Raw genomic sequence first — 20,875 nt, 5'->3', positions numbered from 1 at the left:
TGTACATATATTATAAATATTAAATATTATAACTATTACAAAGATTCTATTACTGCCAAGCGCTGACTAGGCATGATTATATATGTTTAAGTAATGAATAATGAAAAGACATGGAGATGCACAACATGCAGGCTCTCTGGAATTGGTGGAATGGCCTCCAATTCATTGTATGCGATATTTTTGAGTTTCTGGAATTAAAAATACCTATTTTACAAATTAAAACAACATCAAATAGATGATCTTGTCATGTGAAATACTGGCACATGAATGATGATCCCTTAGACTGCCTTAGGACATTCATTATCAAATTTCACTTCAATTAAGGGTGGTAAAGTGGTAGCTTGCTGGATATGGTATACGAATTTACAACCTTCCGATTGGTAATCCAACACCTTAACCACTAAGCTACTACATTTCAGTGTGCTGATGTTGAATGATGACCCCTTACACTGCCAGGGCATTCATTATCAAATTTCACTTGCGATAAACTACTGAAATGACCTTTAAAAAGGTGACAGAGTGGAAACTGGTAAGAGTGAAGTTGACAAAAGTGTATTAAGAAGTGGAATGCAGCCCAATTTGTAACATACCATCTAGTCATGCTTAACCCCAAATCACTATTAACAATGTTAAAATGATTGAGCAACTATACAGATTTGTGTCACATCCCCTGAATAAGATATTTGACTACTACAATTGTTACAAAAAACACCAACACGTTAATTCATGAGTAGTTTTATACATGTAAAAAAAAAATGGTAGCATACAGATGAAAATAACGTGGAAAGTTCTTCATCATATTGATTGTTCAGGGCATAGTTTTGCTTTACAGCTGACTTCTTGAATGTTTGCAGTGTTGTAAGATATGGCAGGTGATCAGGACGCATAAAGAACACAACTGGATTCATTTTCACCAATGCGATACGACACTTCATTGGGGTCCACCCACAGTGTTAGCTCACATGGAAGCAGGGAAAAAGTTCGTCTTAAAACTTCGTCTAAAGTTCGTGTTAGTCTTAGCCACATAAAGTGCAACTGTGCAACCTGGTGCAAACAGTGCAGGACAAAAGACAGTGCAGGACAAAAAACAGTGCAGACAAAAAGTTACAAGACAATACAAAAAGGACAAAAAATACAATACACAAAAGACAATAAATACAATACACAAAAGACAATAAACAGTAAACAGAAACAGCGTCGACCAGTGTAAATAATGTATGTGAATACCGAATGTTCAAACAATATTTCGTGCGGTAACATTAGAATGAACAGAGTTTCTTAGCAGCAGGTCCTTGAGATAATATATAGAATTGTGCAAAAACAGAAAATGACTGAAATATTGTACAGTATGTGCAAAATGGCTGAAATATTGTACAATATGTGCAAAACGGCTGAAAGGTTGGACAGTTTGTGCAAAAGAACAAAAAAAGTGTGCAAAACAGCATGGAAACACTTTGATGGATGTAAGCAGCATGTAAACAGTTTGATGTGTCAGTGTGTGTGTTTTGTGTGGGTCTGTGCAGTCCATACAGATGATGTGTATATGTTGTGCTCAGTACAGTTCAGTTCAGTTATTGAGAAGTCTGATGGCTTGTGGGAATAAACCGTTACACAGACTGGTCGTGAGGGCCCGAATGCTTCGGTACCTTTTTCCAGACGACAGTAGGGTGAAGAGTGTGTGTGAGAGGTGTGTGGGGTCATCCACAATGCTGTTGGCTTTGTCCATAAATGTCCATGATAGAGGGAAGAGAGACCCCAAGGATCTTCTCAGCTGTCCTCACTATCCGCTGCAGGGTTTGCGATCCGAGATCGTACAGTTCCCAAACCAGACAGTGATGCAGCTGCTCAGAATGCTCTCAATGTTCCCTCTGTAGAACATGGCCAGGATGGGGGAGGGATAGGTGCCTTTCTCAGCCTTCGTAGGAAGTAGAGAAGTATCATATCTTAAAATATGCTTTTTTCCAAAGTTCTGTCAGAGTGGTGCAGTGACTAATTGCAGCACATAAGAAGTGAATGAAATATCTGACTTTATGCTTTGGGAAGCATGCTTTAATAGGTCAAAACTCTTTCCTTTGCAAGAGCTGTGTGCTGACTTCAGATGTTGCCTTTCAGAAAATATCATTCATTATTCTGACTACACTAATTCAGGGCCAGATAATACACATTGCATTCACTTTAGCCACTCTCTCTATAATTTTCCTTACAAGCAGCAAAATCCTTGTTGGTGATTTTGGAGATTTTATTGATGCATACATAAAGGTATGTGGTTTCCTTTGGCAGAGCCGGCACTGATTTTCAATTCTGGGCTGACCTCTTCACAATACACAGATCCAGAGAAGCATACTTGTACACTCAGCAAGAAAGTGGGAAGATCTAGGAGGAAATCATTGACATCATCTTACTGTAAATACTATTCTAGCTTGAATATTTTCATTGATGTATGTTTTTATATATACATTTAACAATCACCTGCTTCTTTTTCTCTACCGCTGAACCTTCATCACCTGCATTATCCACTGTTTCATAGTCTGGTGCTGCAATGACCTTTTCCTTGAACGAGGGCCAACCAAAAATTTAAGAGTAAAGAAAGAAGTTAAGAAGAAGGAAAAATAAAGATTGGTTTATATATAATGTACTATGCTCTTTAATGCTTCTTAAATGTGTCCTTTCCAGTTTCCAGTTCAGTTCCAGTTTGTTGAAGTGCGTGTGCAACAGAATGTTTGTCCCAGCATGACGTGGGTTGCACTGCTGTCTTCTGCATAACATTTCTTAGATATTTCATACAGTATCTGGTATGATGCACTTTTATTTCAGAATTTTCTTGTGTATAAATTGAGGAAAATGGTTCAATGATATAAAGTACTGCATTAAAATATATTTTCTTCTAAAGGTAAAATCTGCAAGTAAATTCTTACAAACATGCTAGCACATAGTCAACATGCACTGTTAAAAAAAATCCTGTCCTGGATTCAGTTAGACTTTATTGGGCTTCTTACCTTTTTTCTTTACCTCCATGAAAATGCTATCTTCTTACTGCCACTCCTCTAAATCCCCTTTCAGAAAACCATTCTCTTGAAGATCCATTGGATCATTTTGTGCTGCTGCACATAACATCCATGGTAGAAGCAGAAAGGAGAATAATAACATCTGTAGGTCCATTTTCTACAATTCAGAAGTGGTATTGAGCAAGACCATAAGTGTTTAGATCTGTGTCTTCACCGAGAGCCTTTAAAGTAATTTTGTGGGGGCCCTGCCTATGAACTACTGTGACAGCCTTTAACTCACTGTGTGCTGTTGGATGCCCTTGCAGTACCTGCATCATACGAACTGTGAACCCTTGGACAGATGCAAAATTTATTAAAGGGAAGCCTGGCAGACTCAGCTTGCATCTCAATACACCTATCAGTCAACACCCCACAGAAGGTTAAGCAGCTACATAGTTAAAAATAAAAAAAGATAAATAAGCAATTCTTAATCTAGATGCAACACATAATTTAGAATAACCCTCACAGCAGTGAAACCTTTCATTTCACTGATAGATATGATACATATACTAGTTGCAAAAATACATCAGATTTTGCAAAGTATGACTTCTATATGTCATTTGCTCTGACAGCCAATAAGAATAAAGCTGTCAGAAAACTAACTGAATTACCATAAACTGGTCTTAAATCCGGGGGGCATGGTGGCTTAGTGGTTAGCACGTTTGCCTCACACCGCCAGGGTCGGGGTTCGATTCCCGCCTCCACCTTGTGTGTGTGGAGTTTGCATGTTCTCCCCGTGCCTCGGGGGTTTCCTCCGGGTACTCTGGTTTCCTCCCCCGGTCCAAAGACATGCATGGTAGGTTGATTGGCATCTCTGGAAAATGGTCCGTATTGTATGATTGAGTGAGTGAATGAGTGTGTGTGTGCCCTGCGATGGGTTGGCACACCGTCCCGGGTGTCTCCTGCCTTGATGCCCGATGACGCCTGAGATAGGCACAGGCTCCCCGTGACCCGAGGTAGTTCGGATAAGCGGTAGAAAATGAGATGAGTGAGTGGTCTTAAATCCATATGTTGTATTTCATAGAGGAGGCTCTGACAACATGTCAAGTTCTTTTTCTGATTTGTGTGCAACTGCAAACTGTTCAAAACCTCCAACTGGGGCAAATATTTAATTCTCCCACAGATGCTACAGACTGTGTGTTGAGTCACCAAAGAAGAAAATCAACAGCACTTATTAATGACCATCATATATCAGTAACCTTTAACAGATTAACCTTTTACGAATGGACATTGAAATATATTGAATGATATTCTGGAAAAATCAGTATAAGAAGCTCATGTGTCTTGCTGTATTATACATATGAATTATGTACACTGTAAATTTTGCATTGTCTAAAGTGATCTAGCTTTTGTGATATGAGATACAGCAGAAACTATATCAGTGAAGTGAAGCATTGTCATACCATTATTTTTTTTATCCTGTTTGACTTGTATCAGCACACTATAAATGCCTTAATATGAGCTGTAGGTCCCTAATATGAGTACATACAGACTTTCGCCCTTTTCCAAAGTGACTTACACTTTACAAAAATGAGAAATTAAGGGTTAAAGTAGTAGCTTTCTGGACTTGGGATACAAACTCACAACCTTCCAATTGGTAAACCAACACCTCAAAGACTAAGCTGATGCATTCATTCACTCATGCCAGTGTGCTGATGCATTCATTATCAAATTTCAATTGAGTCTAGATAATAAATTCTTGTGTCAAATTAGACGTCTCTTTCATTCTTTTCCTGTCCTTAACGTTTGCTGTCTTTCCTTATTAGCACTTGACCATATAAAAGAAAGGTTATGTCTAACAAACCTCTAATGTGCATTTTGTACACTTTTTGCACATTTAACCTATAAACCTCAGCAAACTAGGAAGAATTTTGTTGGGTCCTATTTGCTTCCAGCATTCCCAGCATAGGATCTAGAGATGCACCACAACCCTTACCAGAATAAAGTGGTTTCTCAAAATGAGTTAATAATAGAAAGGATTTTGTTGGGGGACAAAAAGCACATTACTCTTATCAGTTGATTAAAAAGCTTTATGTATTTAAAATCTAGTAAAATTTGCTCCACATTTGGTCTGAACCCTAAAATGGTAAATGTATTATATTTGATACATGAGATTCTGAGACCTCTGGAACACCTGCATTATCATTACATTCCTCAAAAACCTGTTGTATACAATCTGAGACTTCTCTTCTGCCCCCTAGTGGACGTCTCTAAGCCCTGCAGACAAAAACAGGCTTTAGGATGTCTTTTCCAATACGGCTGCCTTCATGGACTGACTTTATGTTTTTTGAAGGGACATCTTTGCTCATTTTGAAAAGGTTACGGTAAAAATGGCATATATTTATTGTTAGGTTATATATTGAAGCAACTAATATTAAATTGATATTTGTACAGAATGTTATTTTAAAATAATGTTGAATATATGTGCATCAAATATGATACAGCAGGTGTATTGCATTTCATAATTCAACCATAATTAACTATGAACCGAGTAAAAGTACAAACCCACATACATAAACAAAAATCACACATGACTGCTATTACGTGAATGATCACATCCCCTGTTCTTTATTACAGACTGGAAGAAAATTCAGAATAGATGTTAAATGCTGTACAATTTAATTTTCGTTTCGGACAGTGTATTATTATAATAAATTCTTGTGTCAAATTAGACGTCTCTTTCATTCTTTTCCTGTCCTTAACTTTTGCTGTCTTTCCTTATTAGCACTTGACCATATAAAAGAAAGGTTATGTCTAACAAACCTCTAATGTCCAATTGTACAGAGCAAAAAGCTGCAGTTAGTAACCTGAAAAAAAAAAACACTAATATACCTATATAATATACCTATGTGAGGAACCTAGAAAGGATTTTGTTGGGGGACAAAAAGCACATTACTCTTATCAGTTGATTAAAAAGCTTTATGTATTTAAAATCTAGTCAAATTTGCTCCACATTTGGTCTGAACCCTAAAATGGTAAATGTATTATATTTGATACATGAGATTCTGAGACCTCTGGAACACCTGCATTATCATTACATTCCTCAAAAACCTGTTGTATACAATCTGAGACTTGTCTTCTGCCCCCTAGTGGACGTCACTAAGCCCTGCAGTCAAAAGCAGGCTTTAGGATGTCTTTTCCAATACGGCTGCCTTCATGGACTGACTTTATGTTTTTTGAAGGGACATCTTTGCTCATTTTGAAAAAGTTACGGTAAAAATAGCATATATTTATAGCTGGGTTATATATATTGAAGCAACTAATATTAAATTGATATTTGTACAGAATGTTATTTTAAAATAATGTTGAATATATGTGTATGAAATATGATACAGCAGGTGTATTGCATTTCATAATTCAACCTGCATTACTCCTGCAAAAGTGCCAAGTTTATATAAGTTTTTATTATTTATTGACCTAATTACAAATGAAAAGGTCATCATAATATAATTTTAAACTGATTCCAATCTAATAGAATTGAAACATTTACAGTGTCGCTTGAGAGATTGAGAACTCTCAAGCGAATGATCAAATAGATCTTCACTTTGAAAAAAATGACCTTTAAAAAGGTGACAGAGTGGGAACTGGTATGAGAGAAGTTGACAAAAGTATATTAAGGAGTGGAATGTAGCCCAAGTTGTAACATACCAACTAGTCATGCTTAACCCCAAATCACTATTAACAATGTTAAAATTATTGAGCAACTGTACAGATTTGTGTCACATCTCCTGAATAAGATATTTGACTACTACAATTGTTACAAAAAACACCAACACTTTAATTCATGAGTAGTTTTATACATGAAAAAAAAAATGGTAGCATCCAGAGGAAAATAACGTGGAAAATTCTTCATCATACTGATTGTTCAAGGCATAGTTTTGCTTTACAGCTGACTTCTTGAATGTTTGCAGTGTTGTAAGATATGGCAGGTGATCAGGACGCATAAAGAACACAACTGGATCCATTTTCACCAATGCGATACGACACTTCATTGGGGTCCACCCACAGTGTTAGCTCACATGGAAGCAGGGAAAAGATTTTCTCCTGTGTAATGCCAACGGCCCAGGCAGCTTTGCCTATCAAAGGGTCCATTTTGTGGTTGATGCGCAAGCATCTGTAGCCTGACCCTCTGCAAGGATCTTGGGGAAACCAGTGTTGCTCGTAGTACTCTGAAAGAAAAAAAGGTAAAGCAAGATAAGAAAGGATCCTCAATACTATTTTCTATTTTCTGTCACGCCGCCTTCACCACCCACAAGCAGCCTACAAGCACTACTCACTCTACAACCACCCAGGTCTAGAATCAGGCACTAGACTAAGTGAATTATGGCTGTAGTATTAATACATTTTTTAAAAACTTATAGTTTTTTTTTTTAGTTATTTTTTTAGTTTAGTTTTTTTAGTTTTTTTAGTTATACCAAGATGTACTTGTATATGCAAGGCCTACAGCAGATTCAAAATTCTCGCTTTGTTCTGTTTTCGTTTAAATTTGTTTCCCTTTCAGGGCAGACACAATGTAGAACTTTAGAAAGCCCAGTAACTAATAACTATATAATAACTAATTTTATAGTATAAAAAAATAACTCAATGTATTTATCTAGTCAATACGTGTCTGATAAAACTATCTGTAGAAATGTGAATGACTAGAAGGAAAAAAAAAAACAGGCTGTAATGAATATTGAAACTCCTCGTACCAAGTAGCGTCTTCTGCAGGGAAAAGTTTAAGTGATGAAGTTGATCTTCAGTAAGAAGGCCAGTCATCCTGACCAGACTGCTAACAAAATTAGCAGCTGTAGAGACTTCTGTTCTCATGTTTGCCGAACAGCAACACCTGTAAAAAGACCGATGGATTAGAATGGCGATGTATTAGAGCCACAGTCGGGAAAAACGTCTGTTACTGTTCAGGATGAAAGAGTTACCTGATTAAATATATAATATACAAAACAAAGAAGGATTTGAAGCGATTTATATTTAAAAATACTCTGTGAGTACAGTGTAATTATCAGCTCTGACGTTGAAGCAAGTGCGGACAAATTTCCTGCTCTTTCTAACTTAAACTCTCTGGTTGTCGCAAAGGTTCCATCTGAATACGCGGAAACGTCATCAGTCATTCAAGTGACGTCACACAGTGTTTTCATTTCAATTTAAATGAAAACATTTAACACTAATTAACTATGAACCGAGTAAAAGTACAAACCCACATACATAAACAAAAATCACACATGACTGCTATAACGTGAATGATCACATCCCCTGTTCTTTATTACAGACTGGAAGAAAATTCAGAATAGATGTTAAATGCTGTACAATTTAATTTTCGTTTCGGACAGTGTATTATTAACAAACGACAAAACACTTGTTCCTATTTCATTAGCCTATTGCCCATTTCTGATCTAAATATTAATATAGTTTATTAGGGAAGCATGTTGTCTGCCATGATGTATTAACTACTTATTCTGCATGGAGAAACAAAATACCATTATTTTCTTTTTAGGCAAAAGCTTGGTTGTCTGATTCTTTATATATTTTCAACCCATGGACATGATAGAAAAATACAATTCAGTGAATAACCATAAAGTCTGGCACTATTTTTTAATTTTTTTTCTTTTTATTAATTACTAATATAAATCATTTGCATCCCATGTGTAATCTAATTTCAGTTTCATCCAGTATCATGAGCAATTTTTTTATGGTATGTTCCATCTTTAATAGAGTAGCAAATGCTTTTCACAGCACCCCTACTATGTAGTCTTAACATTTTTTTCAGGTTATAAATTGCAGTATAAAATTTAGTATTAAATTATATTATGAGAATGGTGAATAATTGTGCAAGGGACTGTACATCATCTGTCAAGTTCTTTACGCTTCAAGGAATAAAAAATAATAGTGTGCTGTGTCAATTTGATCAAGGATATTTTTAAGGCTCATTTAGATTTTATTTTATTTTATTTCATTTTTTTTTGCCACTGTCACCTTGGGATTGCTTATTAGGTATTTACACCATAGATTCTTTTGAAACTACTGAATAATATTCATGACAAGAAAACAGATATATTATAAATATTAAATATTATAAATATTACAAAGATTATATTACTGCCAAGTTACTGACTAAGCATGATTATGTATGTTTAAGTAATGAATAATGAAAAGACATGAAGATGCACAACATGCAGGCTCTCTGGAGGTGGTGGAATGCCCTCCAATTCGTTGTCACAAATTAGGTAAAGGTATGGCATCTTTTTGAGTTTCTGGAATTAAAAATACTTATTTTACAAATTAAAACAACATCAAATAGATGATCTTGTCATGTGAAATACTGGCACACGTTATGATGCATTCAATACCTTTAAAATTGTTGATCTGATGCCATTTTGGGTCTATTGCGATTTTAATTTAGTTACTTGGTTCCCAGCCAGTGATAGTTCCTCCAGTTGGTCCAGTTTAAAGAACTATGTCCTCTATTTCCGAAATTAGATTGCTGGTCAGAACAATTTTTTAAATGTGCCTATAAGTTAAGTCAAGTCAAGTCAAGAAGCTTTTATTGTCATTTCAACCATATACAGTATAGCTGTTGCAGTACATAGCGAAATGAGACAACGTTTATCCAGGATCATGGTGCTACATAAAACAAAGACAGGGCTATAAGGACTTAGTAAGTAGTCTTAGCCACATAAAGTGCAACTGTGCAACCTGGTGCAAACAGTGCAGGACAAGACAAACAAGACAGACAAGACAGGACAAGAGACAGTGCAGGACGAAAGACAGTGCAGACAAAAAGTTACAAGACAATACAAAAATGGCAAAAAATACAATACACAAAAGACAATAAATACAATACACAAAAGACAATAAACAGTAAACAGAAACAGTGCCGACCAGTGTAAATACTGTGTGTGAATACCGAATGTTCAAACAATATTTCGTGTGGTAACATTAGAATGAACACAGTTTCTTAGCAGCAGGTCCTTGAGATAATATATAGAATTGTGCAAAAACACCAAATGACTGAAATATTGTACAGTATGTGCAAAACGGCTGAAATGTTGGACAGTTTGTGCAAAAGAACAAAAAAGTGTGCAAAACAGCATGGAAACAGTTTGATGGATGTAAGCAGCATGTAAACAGTTTGATGTGTCAGTGTGTGTGTTTTGTGTGGGTCTGTGCAGTCCATACAGATGATGTGTGTGCATATGTTGTGCTCAGTACAGTTCAGTTCAGTTATTGAGAAGTCTGATGGCTTGTGGGAAGAAACTGTTACACAGACTGGTCGTGAGGGCCCGAAAGCTTCGGTACCTTTTTCCAGACGGCAGTAGGGTGAAGAGTGTGTGTGAGGTCATCCACAATGCTGTTGGCTTTGCGGATGCAGCGTGTGGTGTAAGTGTCCATGATAGAGGGAAGAGAGACCCCAAGGATCTTCTCAGCTGTCCTCACTATCCGCTGCAGGGTTTGCGATCCGAGATCGTACAGTTCCCAAACCAGACAGTGATGCATCTGCTCAGAATGCTCTCAATGTTCCCTCTGTAGAACATGGCCAGGATGGGGGGAGGGATAGGTGCCTTTCTCAGCCTTCGTAGGAAGTAGAGAAGTATCATATCTTAAAATATGCTTTTTTCCAAAGTTCTGTCAGAGTGGTGCAGTGACTAATTGCAGCACATAAGAAGTGAATGAAATATCTGACTTTATGCTTTGGGAAGCATGCTTTAATAGGTCAAAACTCTTTCCTTTGCAAGAGCTGTGTGCTGACTTCAGATGTTGCCTTTCAGAAAATATCATTCATTATTCTGACTACACTAATTCAGGGCCAGATAATACACATTGCATTCACTTTAGCCACTCTCTCTATAATTTTCCTTACAAGCAGCAAAATCCTTGTTGGTGATTTTGGAGATTTTATTGATGCATGCATAAAGGTATGTGGTTTCCTTTGGCAGAGCCGGCACTGATTTTCAATTCTGGGCTGACCTCTTCACAATACACAGATCCAGAGAAGCATACTTGTACACTCAGCAAGAAAGTGGGAAGATCTAGGAGGAAATCATTGACATCATCTTACTGTAAATACTATTCTAACTTGAATATTATCATTGATGTATGTTTTTATATATACATTTAACAATCACCTGCTTCTTTTTCTCTACCGCTGAGCCTTCATCACCTGCATTATCCACTGTTTCATAGTCTGGTGCTGCAATGACCTTTTCCTTGAACGAGGGCCAACCAAAAATTTAAGAGTAAAGAAAGAAGTTAAGAAGAAGGAAAAATAAAGATTGGTTTATATATAATGTACTATGCTCTTTAATGCTTCTTAAATGTGTCCTTTCCAGTTTCCAGTTCAGTTCCAGTTTGTTGAAGTGCGTGTGCAACAGAATGTTTGTCCCAGCATGGACGTGGGTTGCACTGCTGTCTTCTGCATAACATTTCTTAGATTTTTCATACAGTATCTGGTATGATGCACTTTTATTTCAGAATTTTCTTGTGTATAAATTGAGGAAAATGGTTCAATGATATAAAGTACTGCATTAAAATATATTTTCTTCTAAAGGTAAAATCTGCAAGTAAATTCTTACAAACATGCTAGCACATAGTCAACATGCACTGTTAAAAAACATCCTGTCCTGGATTCAGTTAGACTTTATTGGGCTTCTTACCTTTTTTTCTTTACCTCCATGAAAATGCTATCCTCTTACTGCCACTCCTCTAAATCCCCTTTCAGAAAACCATTCTCTTGAAGATCCATTTGATCATTTTGTGCTGCTGCACATAACATCCATGGTAGAAGCAGAAAGGAGAATAATAACATCTGTAGGTCCATTTTCTACAATTCAGAAGTAGTATTGAGCAAGACCATAAGTGTTTAGATCTGTGTCTTCACCGAGAGCCTTTAAAGTAATTTTGTGGGGGCCCTGCCTATGAACTACTGTGACAGCCTTTAACTCACTGTGTGCTGTTGGATGCCCTTGCAGTACCTGCATCATACGAACTGTGAACCCTTGGACAGATGCAAAATTTATTAAAGGGAAGCCTGGCAGACTCAGCTTGCATCTCAATACACCTATCAGTCAACACCCCACAGAAGGTTAAGCAGCTACATAGTTAAAAATAAAAAAAAGATAAAAAAGCAATTCTTAATCTAGATGCAACACATAATTTAGAATAACCCTCACAGCAGTGAAACCTTTCATTTCACTGATAGATATGATACATATACTAGTTGCAAAAGTACATCAGATTTTGCAAAGTATGACTTCTATATGTCATTTGCTCTGACAGCCAATAAGAATAAAGCTGTCAGTAAACTAACTGAATTACCATAAACTGGTCTTAAATCCGGGGGGCACGGTGGCTTAGTGGTTAGCACGTTTGCCTCACACCGCCAGGGTCGGGGTTCGATTCCCACCTCCACCTTGTGTGTGTGGAGTTTGCATGTTCTCCCCGTGCCTCGGGGGTTTCCTCCGGGTACTCTGGTTTCCTCCCCCGGTCCAAAGACACGCATGGTAGATTGGCATCTCTGGAAAATTGTCCGTAGTGTGTGATTGCGTGAGTGAATGAGTGTGTGTGTGTGTGTGCGTGTGCCCTGCGGTTGGTTGGCACACCGTCCAGGGTGTATCCTGCCTTGATGCCCGATGACGCCTGAGATAGGCACAGGCTCCCCGTGACCCGAGGTAGTTCGGATAAGCGGTAGAAAATGAGATGAGTGAGTGGTCTTAAATCCATATGTTGTATTTCATAGAGGAGGCTCTGACAACATGTCAAGTTCTTTTTCTGATTTGTGTGCAACTGCAAACTGTTCAAAACCTCCATCTGGGGCAAATATTTAATTCTCCCACAGATGCTACAGACTGTGTGTTGAGTCACAAAAGAAGAAAATCAACAGCACTTATTAATGACCATCATATATCAGTAACCTTTAACAGATTAACCTTTTACGAATGGACATTGAAATATATTGAATGATATTCTGGAAAAATCAGTATAAGAAGCTCATGTGTCTTGCTGTATTATACATATGAATTATGTACACTGTAAATTTTGCATTGTCTAAAGTGATCTAGCTTTTGTGATATGAGATACAGCAGAAACTATATCAGTGAAGTGAAGCATTGTCATACCATTATTTTTTTATCCTGTTTGACTTGTATCAGCACACTATAAATGCCTTAATATGAGCTGTAGGTCCCTAATATGAGTACATACAGACTTTTAGATGACGCCCTTTTCCAAAGTGACTTACACTTTACAAAAATGAGAAATTAAGGGTTAAAGTGGTAGCTTTCTGGACTTGGGATACAAACTCACAACCTTCCAATTGGTAAACCAACACCTCAAACACTAAGCTAATGCATTCATGCATTCATGCCAGTGTGCTGATGCATTCATTATCAAATTTCAATTGAGTCTAGATAATAAATTCTTGTGTCAAATTAGACGTCTCTTTTATTCTTTTCCTGTCCTTAACTTTTGCTGTCTTTCCTTATTAGCACTTGACCATATAACAGAAAGGTTATATCTAACAAACCTCTAATGTGCGTTTTGTACACTTTTTGCACATTTAACCTATAAACCTCAGCAAACTAGGAAGAATTTTGTTGGGTCCTGTTTGCTTCCAGCATTCCCAGCATAGGATCTAAAGATGCACCACAACCCTTACCAGAATAAAGTGGTTTCTCAAAATGAGTTAATAACAAAAATGGCCTACAGTAAATGTACAAATTGTGTTTTTGCTTGTCGGACCAAGAGAGTCTGAGTAACCTGAATAAAAAACACTAATATACCTATATAATATACCTATGTGAGGAACCTAGAAAGGATTTTGTTGGGGGACAAAAAGCACATTACTCTTATCAGTTGATTAAAAAGCTTTATGTATTTAAAATCTAGTCAAATTTGCTCCACATTTGGTCTGAACCCTAAAATGGTAAATGTATTATATTTGATACATGAGATTCTGAGACCTCTGGAACACCTGCATTATCATTACATTCCTCAAAAACCTGTTGTATACAATCTGAGACTTCTCTTCTGCCCCCTAGTGGACGTCTCTAAGCCCTGCAGTCAAAAACAGGCTTTAGGATGTCTTTTCCAATACGGCTGTCTTCATGGACTGACTTTATGTTTTTTGAAGGGACATCTTTGCTCATTTTGAAAAGGTTACGGTAAAAATAGCATATATTTATTGTTAGGTTATATATATTGAAGCAACTAATAATAAATTGATATTTGTACAGAATGTTATTGTAAAATAATGTTGAATATATGTGTATCAAATATGATACAGCAGGTGTATTGCATTTCATAATTCAACCTGCATTACTCCTGCAAAAGTGCCAATTTTATATAAGTTTTTATTATTTATTGACCTAATTACAAATGAAAAGGTCATCATAATATAATTTTAAACTGATTCCAATCTAATAGAATTGAAACATTTACAGTGTCGCTTGAGAGATTGAGAACTCTCAAGCGAATGATCAAATGGATCTTCACTTTGAAAAAAATGACCTTTAAAAAGGTGACAGAGTGGGAACTGGTAAGAGTGAAGTTGACAAAAGTATATTAAGGAGTGGAATGTAGCCCAAGTTGTAACATACCAACTAGTCATGCTTAACCCCAAATCACTATTAACAATGTTAAAATGATTGAGCAACTGTACAGATTTGTGTCACATCCCCTGAATAAGATATTTGACTACTACAATTGTTACAAAAAACACCAACACTTTAATTCATGAGTAGTTTTATACATGAAAAAAAAAAATGGTAGCATCCAGAGGAAAATAACGTGGAAAATTCTTCATCATACTGATTGTTCAGGGCATAGTTTTGCTTTACAGCTGACTTCTTGAATGTTTGCAGTGTTGTAAGATATGGCAGGTGATCAGGACGCATAAAGAACACAACTGGATCCATTTTCACCAATGCGATACGACACTTCATTGGGGTCCACCCACAGTGTTAGCTCACATGGAAGCAGGGAAAAGATTTTCTCCTGTGTAATGCCAACGGCCCAGGCAGCTTTGCCTATCAAAGGGTCCATTTTGTGGTTGATGCGCAAGCATCTGTAGCCTGACCCTCTGCAAGGATCTTGGGGAAACCAGTGTTGCTCGTAGTACTCTGAAAGAAAAAAAGGTAAAGCAAGATAAGAAAGGATCCTCAATACTATTTTCTATTTTCTGTCACGCCGCCTTCACCACCCACAAGCAGCCTACAAGCACTACTCACTCTACAACCACCCAGGTCTAGAATCAGGCACTAGACTAAGTGAATTATGGCTGTAGTATTAATACATTTTTTAAAAACTTTTAGTTTTTTTTTTTAGTTATTTTTTTAGTTTAGTTTTTTTAGTTTTTTTAGTTATACCAAGATGTACTTGTATATGCAAGGCCTACAGCAGATTCAAAATTCTCGCTTTGTTCTGTTTTCGTTTAAATTTGTTTCCCTTTCAGGGCAGACACAATGTAGAACTTTAGAAAGCCCAGTAACTAATAACTATATAATAACTAATTTTATAGTATAAAAAAATAACTCAATGTATTTATCTAGTCAATACGTGTCTGATAAAACTATCTGTAGAAATGTGAATGACTAGAAGGAAAAAAAAAAACAGGCTGTAATGAATATTGAAACTCCTCGTACCAAGTAGCGTCTTCTGCAGGGAAAAGTTTAAGTGATGAAGCTGATCTTCAGTAAGAAGGCCAGTCATCCTGACCAGACTGCTAACAAAATTAGCAGCTGTAGAGACTTCTGTTCTCATGTTTGCCGAACAGCAACACCTGTAAAAAGACCGATGGATTAGAATGGCGATGTATTAGAGCCACAGTCGGGAAAAACGTCTGTTACTGTTCAGGATGAAAGAGTTACCTGATTAAATATATAATATACAAAACAAAGAAGGATTTGAAGCGATTTATATTTAAAAATACTCTGTGAGTACAGTGTAATTATCAGCTCTGACGTTGAAGCAAGTGCGGACAAATTTCCTGCTCTTTCTAACTTAAACTCTCTGGTTGTCGCAAAGGTTCCATCTGAATACGCGGAAACGTCATCAGTCATTCAAGTGACGTCACACAGTGTTTTCATTTCAATTTAAATTCAACATTTAACACTAATTAACTATGAACCGAGTAAAAGTACAAACCCACATACATAAACAAAAATCACACATGACTGCTATAACGTGAATAATCACATCCCCTGTTCTTTATTACAGACTGGAAGAAAATTCAGAATAGATGTTAAATGCTGTACAATTTAATTTTCGTTTCGGACAGTGTATTATTATAATAAATTCTTGTGTCAAATTAGACGTCTCTTTCATTCTTTTCCTGTCCTTAACTTTTGCTGTCTTTCCTTATTAGCACTTGACCATATAAAAGAAAGGTTATGTCTAACAAACCTCTAATGTCCAATTGTACAGAGCAAAAAGCTGCAGTTAGTAACCTGAAAAAAAAAACAAGTAATATATCTATATAATATACCTATGTGAGGAACCTAGAAAGGATTTTGTTGGGGGACAAAAAGCACATTACTCTTATCAGTTGATTAAAAAGCTTTATGTATTTAAAATCTAGTCAAATTTGCTCCACATTTGGTCTGAACCCTAAAATGGTAAATGCATTATATTTGATACATGAGATTCTGAGACCTCTGGAACACCTGCATTATCATTACATTCTTCAAAAACCTGTTGTATACAATCTGAGACTTGTCTTCTGCCCCCTAGTGGACGTCACTAAGCCCTGCAGTCAAAAGCAGGCTTTAGGATGTCTTTTCCAATACGGCTGTCTTCATGGACTGACTTTATGTTTTTTGAAGGGACATCTTTGCTCATTTTGAAAAAGTTACGGTAAAAATAGCATATATTTATTGTTAGGTTATATATATTGAAGCAACTAATATTAAATTGATATTTGTACAGAATGTTATTTTAAAATAATGTTGAATATATGTGTATCAAATATGATACAGCAGGTGTATTGCATTTCATAATTCAACCATAATTAACTATGAACCGAGTAAAAGTACAAACCCACATACATAAACAAAAATCACACATGAGTGCTATAACGTGAATGATCACATCCCCTGTTCTTTATTACAGACTGGAAGAAAATTCAGAATAGATGTTAAATGCTGTACAATTTAATTTTTGTTTCGGACAGTGTATTATTAACAAATGACAAAACAATTGTTCCTATTTCATTAGCCTATTGCCCATTTCTGATCTAAATATTAATATAGTTTATTAGGGAAGCATGTTGTCTGCCATGATGTATTAACTACTTATTCTGCATGGAGAAACAAAATACCATTATTTTCTTTTTAGGCAAAAGCTTGGTTGTCTGATTCTTTATATTTTTTCAACCCATGGACATAATAGAAAAATACAATTCAGTGAATAACCATAAAGTCTGGCACTATTTTCTTCTTTTTCTTTCTGTTTATTAATTAATAATATAAATCATTTGCATCCCATGTGAAATCTAATTTCAGTTTCATCCAGTATCATGAGCAAATTTATTATGGTATGTTCCATCTTTAATAGAGTAGCAAATGCTTTTCACAGCACCCCTACTATGTAGTCTTAACATTTTTTTCAGGTTATAAATTGCAGTATAAAATTTTGTATTAAATTATATTATGAGAATGGTGAATAATTGTGCAAGGGACTGTACATTATCTGTCAAGTTCTTTACGCTTCAAGGAAAAAAAATAACAGTGTGCTGTGTCAATTTGATCAAGGATATTTTTAAGGCTCATTTAGATTTTTTTTTTTTTTTTTTTTTTTTGCCACTGTCACCTTGGGATTGCTTATTGGGTATTTACACCATACATTCTTTTGAAACTACTGAATAATATTCATGACAAGAAAACAGATATATTAGAAATATTAAATATTATAAATATTACAAAGATTATATTACTGCCAAGTTACTGCCAAGTGCTGATTAGGTATGATTATGTATGTTTAAGTAATGAATAATGAATTCAGGGCCTTCATCACCTGCATTACCCACTGTTTCATAGTCTGTGGCTGCAATGACCTTTTCCTTGGATGAGGGCCAACCAAATATTTAAGAGTAAAGAAAGAAGTTAAGAAGAAGGAAAAATAAAGATTGGTTTATATATAATGTACTATGCTCTTTAATGCTTCTTAAATGTGTCCTTTTCAGTTTCCAGGTCAGTTCCAGTTTGTTGAATTGGTTGTGCATCAGAATGTTTGTCCCAACATGAACATGGGTTGCACTGCTGTCTCCTGCATACCATTGCTTAGATATTTGAAAAAGTTATGGTAAAAATAACATATATTTATTGAATTGAAACCTTTACAGTTTGAAAGTTTGTGAACTCTTTAGAAAATTCTATATTTTTGCATAAATATCACCCAAAACATCATCAGATTTTCACACTCCTAAGTCCTAAAAGTAAACAGAGTGAATGCAATCAATCAAATATTGTTATCCTTTATTTAAAAAAGTACATAAAAAATTAAATAAAAAATTATATCTTATTAAGAAATAAAAAATACCAGTGTGCTGTATCAATTTGTTCATGGATATTGCTAAGGTTAATTTAGATTTTTTATTTGTTTTTTTTTTTGCCACTGTAAACTTGGGATTGCTTATTAGGTATTTACACCCTAGAATATTTTGAAACTACTGAATAATATTCATGACCAGAAAACAGATGTACATATATTATAAATATTAAATATTATAACTATTACAAAGATTATATTACTGCCAAGCGCTGACTAGGCATGATTATATATGTTTAAGTAATGAATAATGAAAAGACATGGAGATGCACAACATGTAGGCTCTCTGGAAGTGGTGGAATGGCCTCCAATTCATTGTCCAAAAAGGCAAAGGTATGCCATATTTTTGAGTTTCTGGAATTAAAAATAGCTATTTTACAAATTAATACAACATCAAATAGATGATCTTCTCATGTGAAATACTGGCACACGAATGATGATCCCTTAGACTGCCAGGACATTCATTATCAAATTTCACTTGCGATAAACTACTGAAATGACCTTTAAAAAGGTGACAGAGTGGGACCTGGTAAAAGTGAAGTTGACAAAAGTGTATTAAGAAGTGGAATGCAGCCCAATTTGTAATATACCAACTAGTCAAGCTTAACCCCAATTCACTATTAACAATGTTAAAATGACTGAGCAACTGTACAGATTTGTGTCACATCCCCTGAATAAGATATTTGACTACTACAATTGTTACAAAAAACACCAACACGTTAATTCATGAGTAGTTTTATACATGTAAAAAAAAAATGGTAGCATACAGATGAAAATAACGTGGAAAGTTCTTCATCATATTGATTGTTCAGGGCATAGTTTTGCTTTACAGCTGACTTCTTGAATGTTTGCAGTGTTGTAAGATATGGCAGGTGATCAGGACGCATAAAGAACACAACTGGATCCATTTTCACCAATGCGATACGACACTTCATTGGGGTCCACCCACAGTGTTAGCTCACATGGAAGCAGGGAAAAGATTTTCTCCTGTGTAATGCCAACGGCCCAGGCAGCTTTGCCTATCAAAGGGTCCATTTTGTGGTTGATGCGCAAGCATCTGTAGCCTGACCCTCTGCAAGGATCTTGGGGAAACCAGTGTTGCTCGTAGTACTCTGAAAGAAACAAAGGTAGAGCAAGATAAGAAAGGATCCTCAATACTATTTTCTATTTTCTGTCACGCCGCCTTCACCACCCACAAGCAGCCTACAAGCACTACTCACTCTACAACCACCCAGGTCTAGAATCAGGCACTAGACTAAGTGAATTATGGCTGTAGTATTAATACATTTTTTAAAAACTTATAGTTTTTTTTTTTTAGTTATTTTTTTAGTTTAGTTTTTTTAGTTTTTTTAGTTATACCAAGATGTACTTGTATATGCAAGGCCTACAGCAGATTCAAAATTCTCGCTTTGTTCTGTTTTCGTTTAAATTTGTTTCCCTTTCAGGGCAGACACAATGTAGAACTTTAGAAAGCCCAGTAACTAATAACTATATAATAACTAATTTTATAGTATAAAAAAATAACTCAATGTATTTATCTAGTCAATACGTGTCTGATAAAACTATCTGTAGAAATGTGAATGACTAGAAGGAAAAAAAAAACAGGCTGTAATGAATATTGAAACTCCTCGTACCAAGTAGCGTCTTCTGCAGGGAAAAGTTTAAGTGATGAAGTTGATCTTCAGTAAGAAGGCCAGTCATCCTGACCAGACTGCTAACAAAATTAGCAGCTGTAGAGACTTCTGTTCTCATGTTTGCCGAACAGCAACACCTGTAAAAAGACCGATGGATTAGAATGGCGATGTATTAGAGCCACAGTCGGGAAAAACGTCTGTTACTGTTCAGGATGAAAGAGTTACCTGATTAAATATATAATATACAAAACAAAGAAGGATTTGAAGCGATTTATATTTAAAAATACTCAGTGAGTACAGTGTAATTATCAGCTCTGACGTTGAAGCAAGTGCGGACAAATTTCCTGCTCTTTCTAACTTAAACTCTCTGGTTGTCGCAAAGGTTCCATCAGGTTCCTGCAACATGCAGGCTCTCTGGAGGTGGTGGAATGCCCTCCAATTCGTTGTCACAAATTAGGTAAAGGTATGGCATCTTTTTGAGTTTCTGGAATTAAAAATACTTATGTTACAAATTAAAACAACATCAAATAGATGATCTTGTCATGTGAAATACTGGCACACGTTATGATGCATTCAATACCTTTAAAATTGTTGATCTGATGCCATTTTGGGTCTATTGCGATTTTAATTTAGTTACTTGGTTCCCAGCCAGTGATAGTTCCT

The 20,875-nt window shown here is 35.9% G+C and overlaps 3 protein-coding genes and 1 pseudogene across 3 annotated transcripts; all 4 read right to left on the bottom strand.

Moving 5' to 3' along the window:
• Positions 1-6,977: 6,977 nt before the first annotated feature.
• Positions 6,978-7,853, bottom strand: LOC132862409 (protein BTG1-like). The gene is made up of 2 exons (XM_060894411.1): positions 7,736-7,853; positions 6,978-7,213 (listed from the first exon to the last, which is right to left on the bottom strand). Exons 1-2 carry the CDS (start codon positions 7,851-7,853, stop codon positions 6,978-6,980), a joined length of 354 nt encoding a protein of 117 aa, XP_060750394.1.
• A 1,319-nt stretch (positions 7,854-9,172) lies between these two features.
• LOC132862503 (mimecan-like) lies at positions 9,173-12,016 on the bottom strand (annotated as a pseudogene).
• Positions 12,017-14,918: 2,902 nt separating this feature from the next.
• LOC132862408 (protein BTG1-like) lies at positions 14,919-15,794 on the bottom strand. The gene is made up of 2 exons (XM_060894410.1): positions 15,677-15,794; positions 14,919-15,154 (listed from the first exon to the last, which is right to left on the bottom strand). The coding sequence occupies exons 1-2, from the start codon at positions 15,792-15,794 to the stop codon at positions 14,919-14,921; spliced, it is 354 nt and encodes a 117-aa protein (XP_060750393.1).
• A 3,660-nt stretch (positions 15,795-19,454) lies between these two features.
• Positions 19,455-20,330, bottom strand: LOC132862294 (protein BTG1-like). The gene is made up of 2 exons (XM_060894247.1): positions 20,213-20,330; positions 19,455-19,690 (listed from the first exon to the last, which is right to left on the bottom strand). The coding sequence occupies exons 1-2, from the start codon at positions 20,328-20,330 to the stop codon at positions 19,455-19,457; spliced, it is 354 nt and encodes a 117-aa protein (XP_060750230.1).
• Positions 20,331-20,875: the final 545 nt, after the last annotated feature.

This window comes from Tachysurus vachellii, chromosome 19 (assembly GCF_030014155.1).
Source record: "Tachysurus vachellii isolate PV-2020 chromosome 19, HZAU_Pvac_v1, whole genome shotgun sequence".
In the NCBI taxonomy this organism is placed as follows: domain Eukaryota; kingdom Metazoa; phylum Chordata; class Actinopteri; order Siluriformes; family Bagridae; genus Tachysurus; species Tachysurus vachellii.
The sequence above is the reverse complement of the archived record's forward strand: the minus strand, read 5'-3'. Positions and strand labels throughout refer to the sequence as shown.

Bases quoted from the DNA above. Each gene is read 5' to 3' on its own strand.
- LOC132862409 (XM_060894411.1), bottom strand. From the start codon at position 7,853: ATGAGAACAGAAGTCTCTACAGCTGCTAATTTTGTTAGCAGTCTGGTC. The intron at 7,214-7,735 runs GTACGAGGAGTT...TTTTTCTTTCAG, and splicing joins CCTGCAGAAGACGCTACTTG to AGTACTACGAGCAACACTGG.
- LOC132862294 (XM_060894247.1), bottom strand. From the start codon at position 20,330: ATGAGAACAGAAGTCTCTACAGCTGCTAATTTTGTTAGCAGTCTGGTC. The intron at 19,691-20,212 runs GTACGAGGAGTT...TGTTTCTTTCAG, and splicing joins CCTGCAGAAGACGCTACTTG to AGTACTACGAGCAACACTGG.
- LOC132862408 (XM_060894410.1), bottom strand. From the start codon at position 15,794: ATGAGAACAGAAGTCTCTACAGCTGCTAATTTTGTTAGCAGTCTGGTC. The intron at 15,155-15,676 runs GTACGAGGAGTT...TTTTTCTTTCAG, and splicing joins CCTGCAGAAGACGCTACTTG to AGTACTACGAGCAACACTGG.